General features: G+C 35.5%; 1 protein-coding gene across 2 annotated transcripts; it reads right to left on the bottom strand.

Annotated features, from left to right (window-relative positions):
• Positions 1-187: 187 nt before the first annotated feature.
• Positions 188-2,646, bottom strand: LOC105061500 (pentatricopeptide repeat-containing protein At5g66520). 2 transcript variants are annotated; one of them, XR_012140593.1, is made up of 2 exons: positions 630-2,646; positions 188-501 (listed from the first exon to the last, which is right to left on the bottom strand). XR_012140593.1 is itself a non-coding variant. In XM_073255472.1 (1 exon), the coding sequence occupies exon 1, from the start codon at positions 2,570-2,572 to the stop codon at positions 680-682; it is 1,893 nt and encodes a 630-aa protein (XP_073111573.1). In that variant the 5' UTR covers positions 2,573-2,646; the 3' UTR covers positions 525-679. The 2 variants fall into 2 exon arrangements, 1 of the variants encoding a protein (XP_073111573.1); XM_073255472.1 differs by lacking the exon at positions 188-501 and having other exon boundaries at positions 525-2,646.
• Positions 2,647-17,230: the final 14,584 nt, after the last annotated feature.

Here is a 17,230-nt window from a genome sequence, read left to right as displayed (position 1 = left end):
CAAGAACTCACCTGCCTTACCTTAATCATACTTAAACATGCGCTATTTGATCTGATGAAATTCTTATTTGTAATTTTCTCAACCATAGCAATGTTCGTTTTTAAATTTTAGTTAGTAAAATTGCATCTCAAGAACGATCATTTTCTTGGATTAAATTAAAAATTTCTGAATGAAAGTTCTTGACCTTTTTGGTTTTATTTAAACTTTTTTATGGATTTATTGTAACTATCAATTATTGTACTTTTCATTATAAAAGATTAGCCAAATGCTTGAGCTAAAATGTAGACTTCACCCAACTTTGTCTCAGCCCTAACTTCAACATTTGAGGTTTGATCCCAGTCATACTTAATCTCGACCCAACTTGAATGATCTCCTGGCCCTAAAATCTTTTCTAGATTTATATAATCGTTAAAACTTTCTGCTTGCTTCCTTCTGCTCTCTTGCCACACCCAGTGTCGGAATTAGAACACTCAGAACTCCTCTGATCTCAGAAACGACCTCCTGTAGAGCATTCAACAAAATCATAAAGACCAACGAACTCCACAGTTTCCTCCATTTATATTGCTTCCACCATTCATTCTATTTACAGCTGAATCCTGTACAATCTTTACAATATATGACATAGTTACCTCATGGGCCACTTGACCGAGCAAGCTTCTGAAATTCCACCAAATTGCATTCACCAGTAATCTCTGCAAGAGCACTCTCCTCCCTTAAAATGATGAAACCGGTTCCGATCCCTCACAATTATTTCCCTATCAAAAACTCTTGACATGATCTTACTTGCTGCATGACAATCTCTGCAAACTCTCAGGTTCTTCGATATGCGAATCGTTTCACCTGACTTCGTGTGCAACAATCCAAAAGCAATCGCTAGCTTCTCGCTGTGATAGTACAAGGAATGATCCTTGTTCTTCTCATCAGTGTCATGCAGCACCCCACCAGTGTCTGGCACATAACCTTCAGCTCTTATCCTCTCCATCATCTCATCAACCTTGGCATAGATTTCTTTAGCCTGAGGGTGAGACCTTCCTCCAGCAATGAATTCACTAACCACACCATTCCTTTCAATCACAGAACATCCAGGCTCCTTATTCACTCCTCTATCATTCATTAACCTCCTAACATTTGCCACATCTTCCCACCTACCAGCACTCGCAAACAAATTAGCTAGCAACACATATCGCCCGCTGTTCTGAGGGTCTAACTCTATGACCCGTCTCCCAATTTGCTCCCCCAATTCAACATTGCCATGAATCTTGCATGCCCCAAGAAGTGCGCCCAACACGCCAGCATCAGGTTCCATAGGCATCTCATCTATGATCTTCTTAGCTTCTTCCAACAACCCTGCTCTACCGAGCAAATCAACCATGCACCCAAAATGCTCCATCCTGGGCTCGATATGATAAGCCTGAACCATATATTCAAAATAATGCCGGCCCTCGTGTACCAATCTGGCATGTGCGCATGCGCTTAGTACATTCAAGAGAGTGATATCATCAGGCATCACCCCTTCCTTCTCCATCTCTTTAAACAGCTTGATCGCCTCCTCCCCTCGACCATGCATCGCAAAACCTCCAATCATGCAATTCCATGATGAGAGACCTTTGCGTGACAATCCACTAAAAACTTCATAAGCCTTCTCCAAGCAACCACACTTGCAATACATGTCGATGATGGTGGTGGCGAGCTTCGAGTCCAGCTCGATCCCACTCCTCTCAATGTACCTATGAATCCACTGCCCCTGCTCCAATGCACCCAAACCAGTGCAAGCCGACAGCATACTAGCGGCGACATACCTGTCGAGCTCAACCCCCTCTGCTTGCATCTGATCGAACAGTTTGGATGCCTCCTTGAACCGCCCACCCTGCACATAGCCTGCAATCATCGCATTCCAGGAAACAGAGTTCCTCTCCGGCATTTCATCAAACAGCTTCCGGGCATCGTCCAACAAGCCTGATTGGGACAACCCACTGATCATCGTCGTCCATGAGACAACATCTCGGTGAGGCATTGCATCCAAAAGACTGTGAGCTTCGGCGAGCAGGCCACAGCTGAGGTACATATGTAGGAGATTGTTCCCGGAGTAGCCATCAGCGCCGAAGCCGAGCTTGAGGACGTGGGCATGGACTTGGCGGCCAAGACCAAGCTCCCGGTCGGCGGCGATGGACTGGAGGAGGGAGGGGAAGGTGAACTCGTTGGGATGGACGGGGCGTTGGAGCATATCGGAGTAGAGGAGGGCCGAGCGCGGGGCAGAGGCGGGCTGGGCACGGAAGAGGGTGTTGAAGACGAAGGGGTCTGGGCGGGGGAGATGGCTGAATAAGCGGAGGGCATAGGCGAGGTCGCCGGAGGGTGAAAGGGCGCAGAACTTGAGTAGACGACCGACGGCGTCGTTATCGGCGGCGAGGCCGAGGCGGACGATCTGAGAATGGTATTGCCGGAGTTCCGTCATGGAGGCACAGGAGTCGAGGCCGCGGATGGTGGCGCGGCGGTGGGCGCGGAGGTCGGTGGAGGAGGAGGAGGGCGGCGGTGGTTGGGGTGGCAAGGGCCGGAGGACGGCGGGGGAGGCCATTTGACCGTGGGTCGAGGTCGGATAGGAGAGAGTTTGTCCCTTTTTTTTTTCAAAAAAAAAAAAAAACAAAATTACATTCAGCCGTCCGCCTCTGATCCTCTGTTTTATGAGGGAAAAAAAATATCGAAGGGAAGATAAATAGAGAAGAAAGGGTGGATAAGAAAGGTGATGGGTGAATCTTCTATTCATTTTTCTTATATATTTAATAAAATATAAAAATAAATAAAAATAATTTTTTATTTAATATTAAAATAAATAAAAAATAAAAAATAATATTTATAGATATTTTTATTAAATTATCTTTCGATAAAAAATATAATTTTAATATTATTAATTTATAACATTTTTTCATACCAAGTAAAGTAATAGATAAGTTATAATCTTTATAATTAGTAATTAAATAAATATTTAGTTTAATTTAATAAATAATTTTATAAATTAATTATATTATAAATAAATTTATTTATATATTAATTATATAAGTAAATTATTAATTTATAATTAAATTTAAATAGTTCATTAAATTTATACAAATAGTTAATTAAAAATAGTGAATATGAATAAAAAATAGAAAACCATTTTAATTATTAACTTATGATTATGAAAATTATATACTAAAATTAAAATAATTAGTAATAAAATTTAATACTATAAAGTAATTAGTATAGTTAAAATAAAAATATATATAAATAAAATAAATAAAAAATAAAAAAATATTTTAATTTTATAAAATATTAAATAGATAATTTTGTCAATATAGAAATTCATCCCTCATACTCCATCCAACTTTTTTTGCATTCTCTCAATTTGAAAGGATGCAACATGATAGGCCCGAGTAGATGGGCAATCCCTTATTTTCATTCATCCTCCATCAAATTTTGTGAGCCAAATGGTAGATATAGATCATCCATCCTTCCTTTCATAAACCCTCCCAAACACAAGGTAGATGACATGGTTATACACTATTTTATGGTGCAAAATAGTGCACCATAAAACTCATATTTCATATACACCTCACAAATTTTAAAAATTTTTAATTACATCCTTAAAATATCTTTTCTTTGCAACTAGCCCTTTCCATTCATTTTTCTAATAATATTTAGGGGGTGTTTGGTTGGAATAATTAAGATCTGGAATGGGAATCGAAATAGATGACTCCTATTCTAACTGTTTGGTTGGGGAGAAATTCATTTTCATTCCTATTTCAGAGAGGAATAGAAATGATCCATTCTTTCCATAATCGAATCCGGACTCACCCAAACGAAGTCAATCTTATTCCAGTAGAATGATATAAAAAAAATTCACAATGACGAGCCTCACGACAACAAGATCATCCTTTGGACAGTGACAAAGAGGTGGAGGCAAAGACCGATGGTGGGACCTGCAACGGGATCGGAGGAGGGGTGGAAGTATGGTTGAGGGGTGAAGCCCGATAAGGACGAGCTCGCTGGAGGAGAGGCTACCGCCAAAGAGGCCGTTGACGGTGACGACAGCTGCAGCTGTGCTAGTGATGCTGGAGCTGAGGCCGTTGTCGAAGGAGAGGCCCTTCTTGAGGTGGAGGGAGAGACCGAAGGAGCCGACACCGAGGGCCTGCATGGTGGCTATGTCGATGATGTCGGCGTAGTTCCAAAGGGGGTCACGACTGACCTTGGCGGCGGAGGCAGTGATGTCGGAAATGGAGGAGATGGAGAGGGTTTCGATAGGGGCAGCGGGGTCGACCGCGACAATGACAATATCACCGATGCCGTTGATAGGACAGTCGAGGAAGTCGAAGCCGGGGCTGAGGTTGGTGACAGTAGCGGGGGCGAAGGTAGTGACGAGGCAGAAGGCTGGGAGAGGTCGCTTGGGGGCTAGGATATTTATAGGGTTAGAGTGTGTACCCTTCTACTAATAGAGGCTATTCTTCTTGATCTATGTACCCTTCCACTAATAGAGACTATTTTTCTTGATCTTTTCTAACTCTGAAAAAAATAGCGAGGTAATCATTATATTTGGATAGATGAAAATCACATAATACATGTTTATTGAAGAAAATCTTTTTTATGTTGTTTTATATGGAAAAGTTGCTGATTTCCAAATTAACAAAATAAAAAAATATTTTTGCATAAATATTCTTAGCATAGTAAAGAAAGGGAAGAGCAAGGGTATTATTTTGAAAGGCAATACATGCAGCAATATACTCATCTATATATGCATATGTATCACTTGGCCATCCCGTATAGGGTATAGGTTGTCCTTATATATGGATGGGTTACGCGGTGGCACCCAAGTGGTCCACATTTGTTGATGCCTTGGATATATAGTGCTATGATCTCTTCTCCTCTAATACCTTCTATATAGTTTTTATTTTTTTTGAAAACTTTGTTAAGCAATTTTTAGTATATATAATACTTCTAAATATTTTTTAAAAATACAACTTGGCCAAATGCCTACTCTATTAAAATTTTACTGAGGAACGTGCATGTATGTTTCAATTTTTTTTCTAAATAATGCAGCAGAATAGAAGATTAAAATATCTTTTAATCTAAATCATGCATGCATAAAATATAAAATACAAGGATCTATTTCATATGCTAAAATTAAACGTATACTGAATTTTATGCTGAAATTAAATATGTGATCGAATTACATATCTATTTCGTAATTTTTTTTAAATCTGACTCCGGAAGAGAGTAGGTTCTTTCTTAGCCATGCAAATATCTGATTTCTATGGATATCCAATTAGGATCAGTCTGAAACAGCCCTCTTTGGTGTTGATCTTTCTTCTTCAAGAACATCACCCTGTGAATCTAAATGAACCCTGGATCGCGATCAACTCTTTGATCTTTTTCTTGATCTTTTTTCTTCCCTTCTTTTCTTACCTTTTCTTGATTATAAAGCAACCAAAATCTGAAAACTAGCCATCAAGTGGGACACCCAAGCACTTTTGGGCATGGAGATGGAGGATGCCCAAACTCCTTTGGACGTTGGAACTTGAAAGGAGAAGAGAGAGAGGGGCGTGGAGAGGCTTTTGGGAGGTGTGGGGCTGCTGAAAATCTGGTGCTTAGAGCCTTAGAGAAGGCCCCTTTAAATAGGCAAAAGATTTGAATCCTATTCAAAATCAAATAGTCCCTTAATATAAGTCCTACTTATATTAGGAATTCTTGTAGCCTTACATATTTAACCCCCTTTAGGAGATCCATGAGGTGTCAACAATTGGAGCTTTTTCACCCACTTTTTCATACATCACATGAGGCTTAGGGGACACTCCATGCTGGTCTCTCATATTCTCTATTATGTGGGCATGCCTAACTTAACCAAATCAAGTGACGCCCCAATGCAAATAATTAAAAAAATTGATTAAGGGTTTGAACCGTTCATGCATATGATCCAAAATCCTAGGCATCCAATAATTGAAGCTCAATGAATCTATTCACTAAGATTATTAGCAGATAAATAACTCAAATTAATCTTATCAAAATAAGTAATTCAAGTACAAAGAGAAAATTGAGTTTAATCATATGCTAGCAAAATTATCCTGAACTCAATAAGATTTTTCTAAATTCAATTGAGACTTTGTAAGCCCAATTACTTATTCTAGATCTAATCCCTTTATTGTATGACCCTATAGATTCAATTCTATCTGATAATGAGATATACCTCGATCTTTATCATAGTATCATTGAAACTCTTTTCAATGGGCTGAAACGATTCCATTCTAACTCATCAAGGATTGTCAATCCTGAGCAATCCTAGTGAGCTCTCACAATCCATCAGTAATACCTAGCAGTATGTAGTGGCAATCTAGTAGAATCAAAAAATAATCTTAAGATATAGTTTACATATGATTCAGTCTCTCTATCGTGAGTTTTGATTAGATGGCAGATCATGGATAAATCATCAAATCTCATCATCAATCATATGATAGATTCGATTAGTTCAAGTCCAATTGTGATCCTCATAAAATTTTTTTTCCATTAATCACACTACTATAGCCATAGACTCTCAAACTAAACCTCTCAAATCTTATAGGACTACTCCTCTCTATCAAGATCGACAGATTCTATCTAGATGCACATCCTACTTCTACAGTAGACCAACTATCGCCAACATCCAGTACAAGGTCTCAATGAAACCATATTTATGTATCAGTCAAACTCCAGCAGTCTCATTGCGGACAATCATATCGTCGCAGATCAAAAGATCATTCACACAACTACAGCATCGAGATGATCATTGATGATCGAGTAAAAATTTAAGTAATCTCTCATATGATCATGCTCAGTACTAGTTATTATCTAACAACTAACCGTACTTATCACTCAGTGTCTCTATCCTGAAAGAAGCGATTTGTATGGCGGTCCATCCAGATCGATCATCATCCTCATGATGATACTATGATCGAGAGTATTTAAAAATTATATGTATATCTCTAATTTTCAATACTTTAAGAATATATATTGAAGTATTAATTTTATGGATAATTCAAGGATACATCACTCTTGAAATGAAAATTAAACTTATCCTTTTATTAATCAAATCAATATTTTAAGTATAAAATTATACCTAGATTTATTACAATGTGCCAACCATATTGACTTCTAGGACATACATCTAATAATCTTTCACTTGGACTAAAGTCAATTGATCACTAATCTAAATTCCATCTTCTCAAGGTGGACTTTTATCTTTGGCTGGCTCAACTGCTATGTCAGCAGATCTGCCACTTAATGTGCTTTGATTTCAGATGAGACCTCGGCTCTGTTGCTCCATGAATTGATTTTGATGATGATAAAATATTTGAGGGGGTTACTAATGATTTTAGCTTGAAAAAAGATTTATTATATTTTAGGAGTAAAATCATAATTTTATCAAGTTCTGATTCAAAAATCTCAAGAGCAAGAACCGAAGATTTGTGATCTATTGGAGGTAATTTCATATTTTTTAGATATATATTTTGAGAGAAAATCAAATTTAAAGAAAAGGATCGACCCCTGTCAAAAGAGACTGAACGGCATGCTATTTTTGGCTGACACACCCAAAGGAGATGACTCTAAGGGTTGACCTCTGTTGTCTGTGCAAGCCAAAGATACAGAATAGTCACTTTCTATTCTACGCCACAGAGGTCGACCCCTGATCCCTGTCAAAAGGGGATGAACGGCACGCTATTTTTGACTGACACACCCAAAGAGGATGACCCTAGGGGTCGACCTCTGTTGTTTGTGCAAGCCAAAGATACAGAACAGACTTTCTGTTCTACACCACAGAGTGTGCAAGGGACGACCCTATGAGTCGACCCCTACGACGAAAAATCTCCGTAATGGCTAGTTTTCAGCTCGTTTTGACCGTATTTAATGCTCATTTAATACTTTTCAACAGCTCCAAACCTGTCCAAATTTCTCTCCACCATCTATTGAAGATATAAAAGCACTTAAAGATGAGAAAAATAGAAGAGATTCAAGCATTCATTTCAGCCCTAAGCAAAAAGCCCTCTTCAAGCAAAAAAAGCTTTCATTTCAAGTTCACCAACCCCTCAAGAGCTCATTCAAGTCTTCAACAACCTTGAGAAAAATTAAAAAAGCTTCTTCATTATTATGTAAAGTATACTTAAAATTTTATTTGCTCATTAAAGGAGCTAAACTTGTATTTCTTTGTCATTAACTCTTATACTCTATTTTTGTCTTGATCTTTAGTTTTGAAAGAGTTTCAAAACTTGGATAGGTTGATCCAAACCTTGAATCAGATTATATTAGGTTGGCTTGTATCCAAAAAATAAGTATTCTAACTTGGGATAGCTAGAGTCGGAGGTACCGATATTATATTCTTATTGAATACGTTTTAGTGGATTTAAATTCTCAAGTAGGAGCTTGGGGAGTGGATGTAAGTGTAAGGTTGGCACCGAACCATTATAAATTTTGATTGTTTGTGTTATACTTACTTGCTCTCTTTCTAAATTTTTTTATCTTCTTATATTCTTGCATCTCATTTCTACACCTTGCTTAAATCACTAAGTATATATAACTTGCTTTTTATTACTTAATCCTTATGGTTCTAAATTAACTTTAAAATTTTAAAAACTCAATTCACCCTCCCTTTTGGGTTGCATAGCTGGACAACAAGTGATATCAGAGCTCGATGCTCTAGCCCTACTTTGATTTAGCCATCAAAGAGCTAAAGATCTATAGCAACTCAAGTTGGTGCTTCACTAGCCGAGGAGCAGTCCACAAATCGATCTTCACTTTTCAATAGGTTAAACTACACCTATTAAAAAGCTCGGATAAAAATTTTTATTCAAATACTTGACTATGTTATGTAGAGTATCATAGTTAATGAACCACATACACTCACTAAGATAATTGATGGTGTAGAATCAACCAAATCTGAAAGAAAATGGGATGAGGTTGACAAGAAAATAGCTCAACTCAATACTAAAGCCATGAATATTTTATATTGTACTTTAGATGCTAATGAATTTAATCGTATTTCAACATGCATGTCGGCTAAGAAAAAATGGGATAGGTTAGAAGTAACACATGAAGGCACTAATCAAGTTAAGGAATCAAAAATTAACATGCTTGTGTATAAATATGAACTCTTTAAAATAGAGCATGATGAATCAATAACTAAAATATTTACTCATTTTATGAATATTATTAATGATTTAAAAAGTCTTGATAAGTCTTATTCTAACAGCGATCTTGTGAGAAAGATTCTTAGGTCTTTACCAAGGACTTGGAAGGCCAAAGTGACCGCAATCCAAATAGCCAAAGATCTGAATATTTTATCCTTGGAGAAGCTTCTAGGATCGCTAATGATACACGAGCTAAGCATAAAACAACATCAAGAAGAAGATATCAAGAAGAAGAGGACAATCATCCTCAAATCCACTGCTCAACTCGATGAGGAATCCGATGAAACAGAAAATGAAGAGCAAAATGAAGAAATAACCCTCATCACTAGAAAATTTAAAAGATTTTTGAAGAAAAAAAATAAGGGATGAGGAAGAGGCCACCTACAAAAGGGGAGCATAGCAAAGAGAAGGATAAGGAGCAGCCCCTTATTTGTTATGAATGTAAGAAGTTGGGGCACTTTAGGTCTGAATGTCCACAACTTAAGAAGAGCCCCAAGAAGTATAAGAAAAAAGCTATGGTGGCTATATGGAGTGATAGTGATGAGTCAAGCTCCGAAAAAGAAAATTCACATGAACAAGCTAATTTGTGCCTTATGGCATATGAAAATGAGGTAAATGCTAAAACTCCTAATGACTTTACTTTTGAAGAACTTCAAGAAGCATTTTATGATCTAGTTGATGACCTAAAGAAGTTAGGGGTAAAGAACAAAGAATTGAAATCAAAGAATCAATCTTTACTAAAAGAAAATGAGATTATTTTAAATAAAAAATTAGTCTTAACACAAGAAAATTTGAACTTGAAAAATGAAATTACTAAGTTAAAATCTATGGTAGAAAAGTTCACTCTAAGTTTAAATAAACTTCAAATGATACTTGATAATCAAAAGACCGTTTATGATAAAGTCGGTCTTGGCTACAACCTTTTAAAGAAATAAAAATTTTTAAAAAATATCTTTATGAACTCATCAAGCAATAAATTTTCAAATATTACTTGCTTTAAATGTGGTAAAGTATGACACAAATCCTATACATGTTTCTCTAGTACATCTGAAAATTCTAATGTGAAGAAAATATGGGTTCCAAAAAGAACCATTGTGACTCACCAAAAAGGATCCAAAAAAACTTGGGTACCTAAAGTCAAAACTTGATTTTTGTATGTAGGTGTGTCTTGCATCCCAAGAAACAAATCAAAAATGATATCTTGATAGCGGGTGCTTAAGACACATGACTGGTGATGAATCTCAATTCATCATACTTGATGCAAAAGATGGAGGGATGGTCACTTTTGGAGATAATAGCAAAGAAAAGATCATCAGTATAAGTAACATTGGTATCACTCTCTTCAAGTATATTGAAAATATTTTATTAGTAGATGGTTTGAAATATAATCTATTAAGCATTAGTCAAATTTGTGACAAAGGGTACAAAGTTATTTTTGAATCTTTATTATGCATAGTAACTAGTCCCAATGATGAAGGCATTAAATTTGTTGGGCATAGGCATGGTAATATTTATATGGTAGATTTGAATGATCTTTTCAAGATAAACATGCAATGCCTAGTAGTCTTGAATGCCAAAATTAATGAGACTAGTTGACTTTGGCACCGTAGGCTTGCACATATTAGCATGCATTTACTTTCAAAACTTATTAAAAAAGAATTGGTTATCAGTTTACCTAAATTAAATTTTGAAAAAGATAGAATTTATGATGCATGCCAACTAAGTAAATAAACAAAAGTCTCATTTAAATTTAAAAATATTATTTCAACTTCTAGGCCATTAGAATTATTGCACATGAATTTATTTGGACCCACTAGAACTACTAGTTTAGGTGAAAAATGATATGATTTTGTAATTATTGATGATTTCTCTTATTTTACATGAGTTTTCTTTTTGGCACATAAGGATAAAATTTTTCATATGTTCTCAAAATTTTATCAAAAAATTACTAATGAAAAAGATTTTTCAATTCAAAATATTCGAAGTGATAATGGAACCGAATTTGAAAATCAAAATTTTAAAAAATTTTTTGATGAAAAAGGTATTGACCATAACTTTTCAGCATCTAGGATACCCCAACAAAATGGGATAGTAAAAAAAAAAAATAGAATCCTTGAAGAAATGGTCCATACCATGCTATGTGAAAGCAACCTCCCAAGATATTTTTGGACGGAAGTAATTAACACGGCATGTTACATCTTAAACTATGCTTTAATTAGATCAATTCTAAAGAAAACATCCTATTAGCTTTGAAAAGGAAGAAAATCAAATATTACATTCTTTCATATTTTTGGTTGTAGATGTTTTGTTTTGAATAATGGTAAAGAGAGATTAGAAAACTTTGATGCAAAATTCGATGAAGCTATTTTTCTTGGTTACTCCTCTTTTAGCAAAGTTTTTAGAGTTTTCAACAAAAAAACTTTAGTAGTAAAGGAGTTAATACATGTTTATTTTGATGAGACTAATGATCTTCCTTCAAGAAAGAGTGAAGGTATTGATGATGCAGATCCTCTTATAGAAAGGATAAAGGAGCTCACCCTAAAAGACTGAACAATTCAAAATGAAAAAGAATATGAAAACAAATAAGAGGATGAAGGTGAAGAACAACAAGAACAATCTCAAGGTATAAATGATCTACCCAAAGAATGGAGGTATGATCACAATCATCCCAAAGAATTAATCATTGGTGATCCTACACATGAAGTAAGAACTCATTCTTCACTTAGAGATGCATACAATCAATTTGTATTTGTTTCTCATTTTGAACCTAAAAGCATAGATGAAGCTGAAAAAGATTATAATTAGATAAATACAATGTAAGAGGAACTTAATCAATTCGAAAGAAATAATGTATGGACTTTAGTATCAAGATCTAAAAATTATCCAGTAATTGGCACAAAATGGGTATATAGGAATAAATTGGATGAACATGAAAATATAATTAAGAATAAAGTAAGATTGGTTGCAAAGGGTTATAATCAAAAAAAAAATTGATTTTGATGAGATCTTTGCACCTATTGCTAGATTAGAAGTAATTAGACTTTTACTTGCATATGCATGCTTTATGAATTTTAAGTTATTCCAAATGGATGTCAAAAGTGCTTTTCTAAATGATTATATTGCTGAAGAAGTATATGTAGAACAACCCTTCGATTTTAAAAATCATACTTTTTCTAATCATGTTTTCAAATTAAACAAAGCATTACATGATTTAAAACAAGCACCTAGGGCTTGGTATGAAAGGTTAAGTAAATTCTTGCTTAATAATAGTTTTTCAAGAGGAAATGTAGATACAATCTTTTTCATTAAAAAAAATCATGATGATATCTTGTTATACAAATATACATTGATGATATTATATTTAGATCTACTAATGAAACTCTTTGTCAAGATTTTGCTAAGCTCAAGTAGGGAGAGTTCGAGATGAGCATGATGGGAGAACTTACATTCTTCTTCGGACTTCAAATCAAACAAACAAAGAAAGAGATCTCCATCATCCAAAGTAAGTACACAAGAGAACTACTCAAAAGATTTAGAATGGAGAGCTCCAAAGCAATTGGTACCCCTATGAGCCCATCATGTAAGCTTGATAAGGATGAAAGAGGTAAAAATGTAGACTCAAAACTTTATAGAGACATAATTGGTTCCTTATTATATTTAACTGCTAGTAGACCATATATTATGTTTAATGTTTGTCTATGTGCTCACTTTCAATCAAATCCAAAAGAATCACATTTAAATACAGTCAAAAAAAATTTTAAATATTTAAAAGGTACACAAACTCTAAGATTATGGTATTCTAAGGACTCATCAATTGACTTAATAGGATATTCAAATGTCGATTTTACTGGATGTAGATTAGATAAAAAAAGTACTAATAAAACTTGCCAATTTTTAGGAGTTAACTTAATCTCTTGGTTTAGCAAGAAGCAAAATTTGATGGCACTGTCTACGATCGAGGCTGAATATATTATAGTCAGAAGTTGTTGTGCTCAAATCTTGTGGATTAAGCAACAACTTGAGGACTTTGGCATTAAACTCAATGAAACTCACATGAGATGTGATAACACTAGTGCTATTAATCTAACTAAAAATTCAATTCAGTATTCTAGATCAAAACATATTAAAGTTAGACATCATTTTATAAGAAAATATATCCAAAATAATAATATAATTCTTGATTATGTTTGTACTAAAAAATAATTGACTAACATCTTTACCAAGGCCTTAAGTGAAGATAGATTTTGTGAAATTAAGAGAGAACTAAGAATTCTTGATCCATCAACTTGAGTATCTTTCTGATTTCAAGTTTTTTTTTGTCAAAAATTTATTGAACCAATTTTTAAGCTTAATTCTCATCTCTCCCTTCTTAAAAGCTTAAAACTATCCTTCATATGATCAATTTCTTAAATAGACACCCTTCCCTTAAGTTTTAATTTTTTTTGAAATTTTTCATCATTTTTTTGAATTTTTCTAGCCATGAGTCAACCCCTGGGGTTGACCCTAGGGTAAGTTTGTAATTTTCATTAAAACCCATCGGACGCTCTATTTTATTGAAAAATCTCTGTTTGTAAAGGAGCCGACCCTTTGCCTTTCGTCTTCCTTATCCCACCAAACAAAAATCTCTTTCCTCTCCACTCTCTCAACCGCAAAAATTCTTTTAAAATCTCTCTTTCCACTGTGTTTTCCCATTCAAATCGTCCTTTTAAGAACTAAATCTCCTTTCTTTTTTTTCTTCATTTGGGTCGATCAAGCTTACCCTAGCTTCAAACTCTCTTCTCCAAACCGACGGTCTATCTCTCCAAAATCTTTATTTTTTCTCTAAAATCTTTTTCACTCTCCTCTCATTAGATCTCCTAAGCTGTTTGCAAGTCTCTCTTATCCGAAATGACTCCCAAATTGAAGCTACCACAGAGAAGAATGTCTGTTCGTGGGTTAGAGGAGGAAGTACGCAGAAAAAGAATAGCAGTCGAGCCCTCTCCTGCTCCAACTCCAGTTTTAGGTCTTGCTCCAGCCTCTTCACAATCCCCACTTAGTCCAAGCAAGGTACCACTTTTCAATCGAAAAGTAGAACCCGGGAAGAATATAGATTTTAAGTTTTTTGAAAAAGAAAGATTCTCAATTGGTTCAAAAATTAAAAGTCAAGGATGGAAGTTTTACTGTCTATTGAAGAAAAATACTTATGTTGATTTGGTCAGAGAATTTTATTTGAATTTAAGTTACTGTAATGGAATAATAAAGTCTTTAGTGAAAGGTGTTAATATTATTCTTGATCCATTGCATTTGGGATAAATCTTGCACCTGCCTTGTGAAGGTTATACTCATATGGAGCTCCCAATCAAAGAAGAGGGACTAAGTGTTATTTTAGGAAGAATATTTACTAAAAATTTAAATATATTAGAAGCAAAGATTCTTTCAGTAGAGATGAGACTTTTGCATCATATAGTGATCAAACTTTTTATCCCTAGAAGTGACAGACATGACCTCTTATCTGGTAGAGATATATGCATCATGTACCATGTGATCATCGAAACCCCCTTGAACCTTCCTACTCTGATGTTTGAGGCCATAAGAGAGACCCTAAATAGGTCTAAGGCTCACCTGCCTTATGGTATGGCACTCACCCTGGTCTTTAGGAGGTTTGGAGTCTGTTTTGAGGGAGAGGCAGTCACCAGATTATCACATTCTGACACCATCAACCGCCACACACTGCACCGCATGGGTTTTTCAAAGACTGATAGCAGTTGGTCAAAGGATGTTGAGGAGAGAGCAGAGGAGGAGGAACCGTCTTCACCTCCTCGTGATCACAAAGCATCTCCTAATATTCATTTCGTGTCTGATCATGAGGCTGGCCCTCAGAGTCAGTGAAGAGGGATGCTTTTGTACCACAGTTAGGGAGCAGAGTAGATCCTTCAGAGATCAGACTTGCAGACGATCAGATTCAATTGATGTCCCAGCATGTTGCTTCCATTTTATCCCAACAGTTTGCCACCTCAAATTTTGCTCAGAGGATGACATCTCAGACTGTTTCAGATCAGACTTTGATCCCTCATATCTCTACTATCTTTTAGATGCTTACTGCTCAGTCCGCATGACTTGAGCAGCTTGAGGGATATATTCTGAGACTGACGGGCAGAGTTTTAGATTTACAGAGTATTTCAGACCATCCCCAGCTGTGAGAGGACATCACGGAGGTCTCCAACCTATCTGCAGAGGTGGCAAGGCTTCGAGGTGTTTTGGAGAGTGGCTTTGATTTTTTGAGGAGAGAGATCAGGGGCTCCAATGAGGTTGTCTCTACTCAGATTGGTACCTTGATACAATCCATGTCGTGAGCTGTGACACAATTGGACACCATCAACTTGCTCTTCTAGCACAGCCCATATCTTTCTAGGCTCCAGGACCTTCTCGCCCTTCTACTCGTGTCGGTACTTCTACCCGTGGTCGAGGCAAACATGGTCGAGGACGTGCCCGTGGCTTTGATCCTGAGTCTCCTCATCATATCTCTGACTCTTCTGATTCTGATGCCTCTAGCCATGATATTGATTAGATCTAGCATAGTTAGTCTTTTATGTCTAGGATCTAACTTATGGCCTTTGTATTTGTTGACTGATTGACTCATGGATAGTTGTACTTTTTGTTATCTATGACTTTTGTATGGCCTATATATTTTGACTTGACTCTTATGTATAGTGACATTTATGTATCTGATAACTCTTCAGTCATATTTTGGATGTATGTGTGTGTGTGTGTATATATATGCTTTTAACTTTTATGAATGTCATTTGGATTGATTTTTATGAATGGCATCAATTGAAATATCTTAATTATATGATATGAAAAATACCTCATATATGTGCTATGAAATATTATGAATGGCAATATCTTCTATATGAGTAAATTGAAATATCCTTTATGATTGCTATAGTGAGGGGGAGTCTTTTTCTTTTTTTTTCTTAAAAAAAATCTCTTAAGATCTTAATTGATGTTGTTATATATACTATGAAATATTATGAATGGCAATATCTTCTATATGAGTAAATTGAAATATCTTTTATGATTGCTATAGTGAGGGGGAGTCTTTTTATTTTTTTTCTTAAAAAAATCTCTTAAAATCTTAATTGATGTTGTCAAAAAAGGAGAGTAGAAAAATAAAATCAAATAATAAGTAAATTTATCAAAGAAAATAATCTTATAAGCAATTTTCAAACTAATCTTCAAACTACTCATGATGTATTTTATTCAAATAATTGGCTATAATGTTTAAGTGATGCATCTTCATAAATTTGAAGATTCTTAATCAATATTTTATATATGTTATATTTTGCTTTTGCTCAAGTGATTTGTCATCATAAAAAAGGAAGAGATTATTGCTCCATGAATTGATTTTGATGATTATAAAATATTTGAGAGGGTTACTAATGATTTTGGCTTGAAAAAAGTTTATTATATTTCAGGAGCAAAATCATAATTTTATCAAGTTTTGATTCGAAAGCCTCAAGAGCAAGAATAGAAGATTTGTGATCTATTGAAGATAATTTCATATTTTTTAGATGTATATTTTAAGAAAAAAAATAAATTTAAAGAAAATGATCGATCCCTAGGATCGATCCCTGTCAAAAGGAGCTGAACGGCACGCTATTTTTGGCTGGCACACCCAAAGAGAACGATCCTTGGGATCGACCTCTATTGTCTGTGCAAGTCAAAGATACAGAACAGTCACTTTCTGTTCTGCACCACAGAGATCGACCCCTGGGATCGACCCCTATGCAGGGGACGACCCTATGAGTCGATCCCTGCGACGAAAAATCTCCATAATGACTAATTTTTCAGCTCATTTTGGTTGTATTTAATGCTTATTTAATACTCTCCAACGGCTCCAAATCTGTCCAGATTTCTCTCCACCATCCATTGAAGATATAAAGGCACTTAAAAGAGAGAAAAACAGAAGAGATTCAAGCATTCATTTCAGGCCTAAGCAAAAAACCTTCTTCAAGCAAAAGAAGCTTTCATTTCAAGTTCACCAACCCCTCAAGAGCTCATTCAAGTCT

This window comes from Elaeis guineensis, chromosome 1 (genome assembly GCF_000442705.2).
Source record: "Elaeis guineensis isolate ETL-2024a chromosome 1, EG11, whole genome shotgun sequence".
NCBI lineage: Eukaryota > Viridiplantae > Streptophyta > Magnoliopsida > Arecales > Arecaceae > Elaeis > Elaeis guineensis.
This window is presented reverse-complemented; position numbering and strand designations above follow the sequence as displayed.

Bases quoted from the DNA above. Each gene is read 5' to 3' on its own strand.
- LOC105061500 (XM_073255472.1), bottom strand. From the start codon at position 2,572: ATGGCCTCCCCCGCCGTCCTCCGGCCCTTGCCACCCCAACCACCGCCG.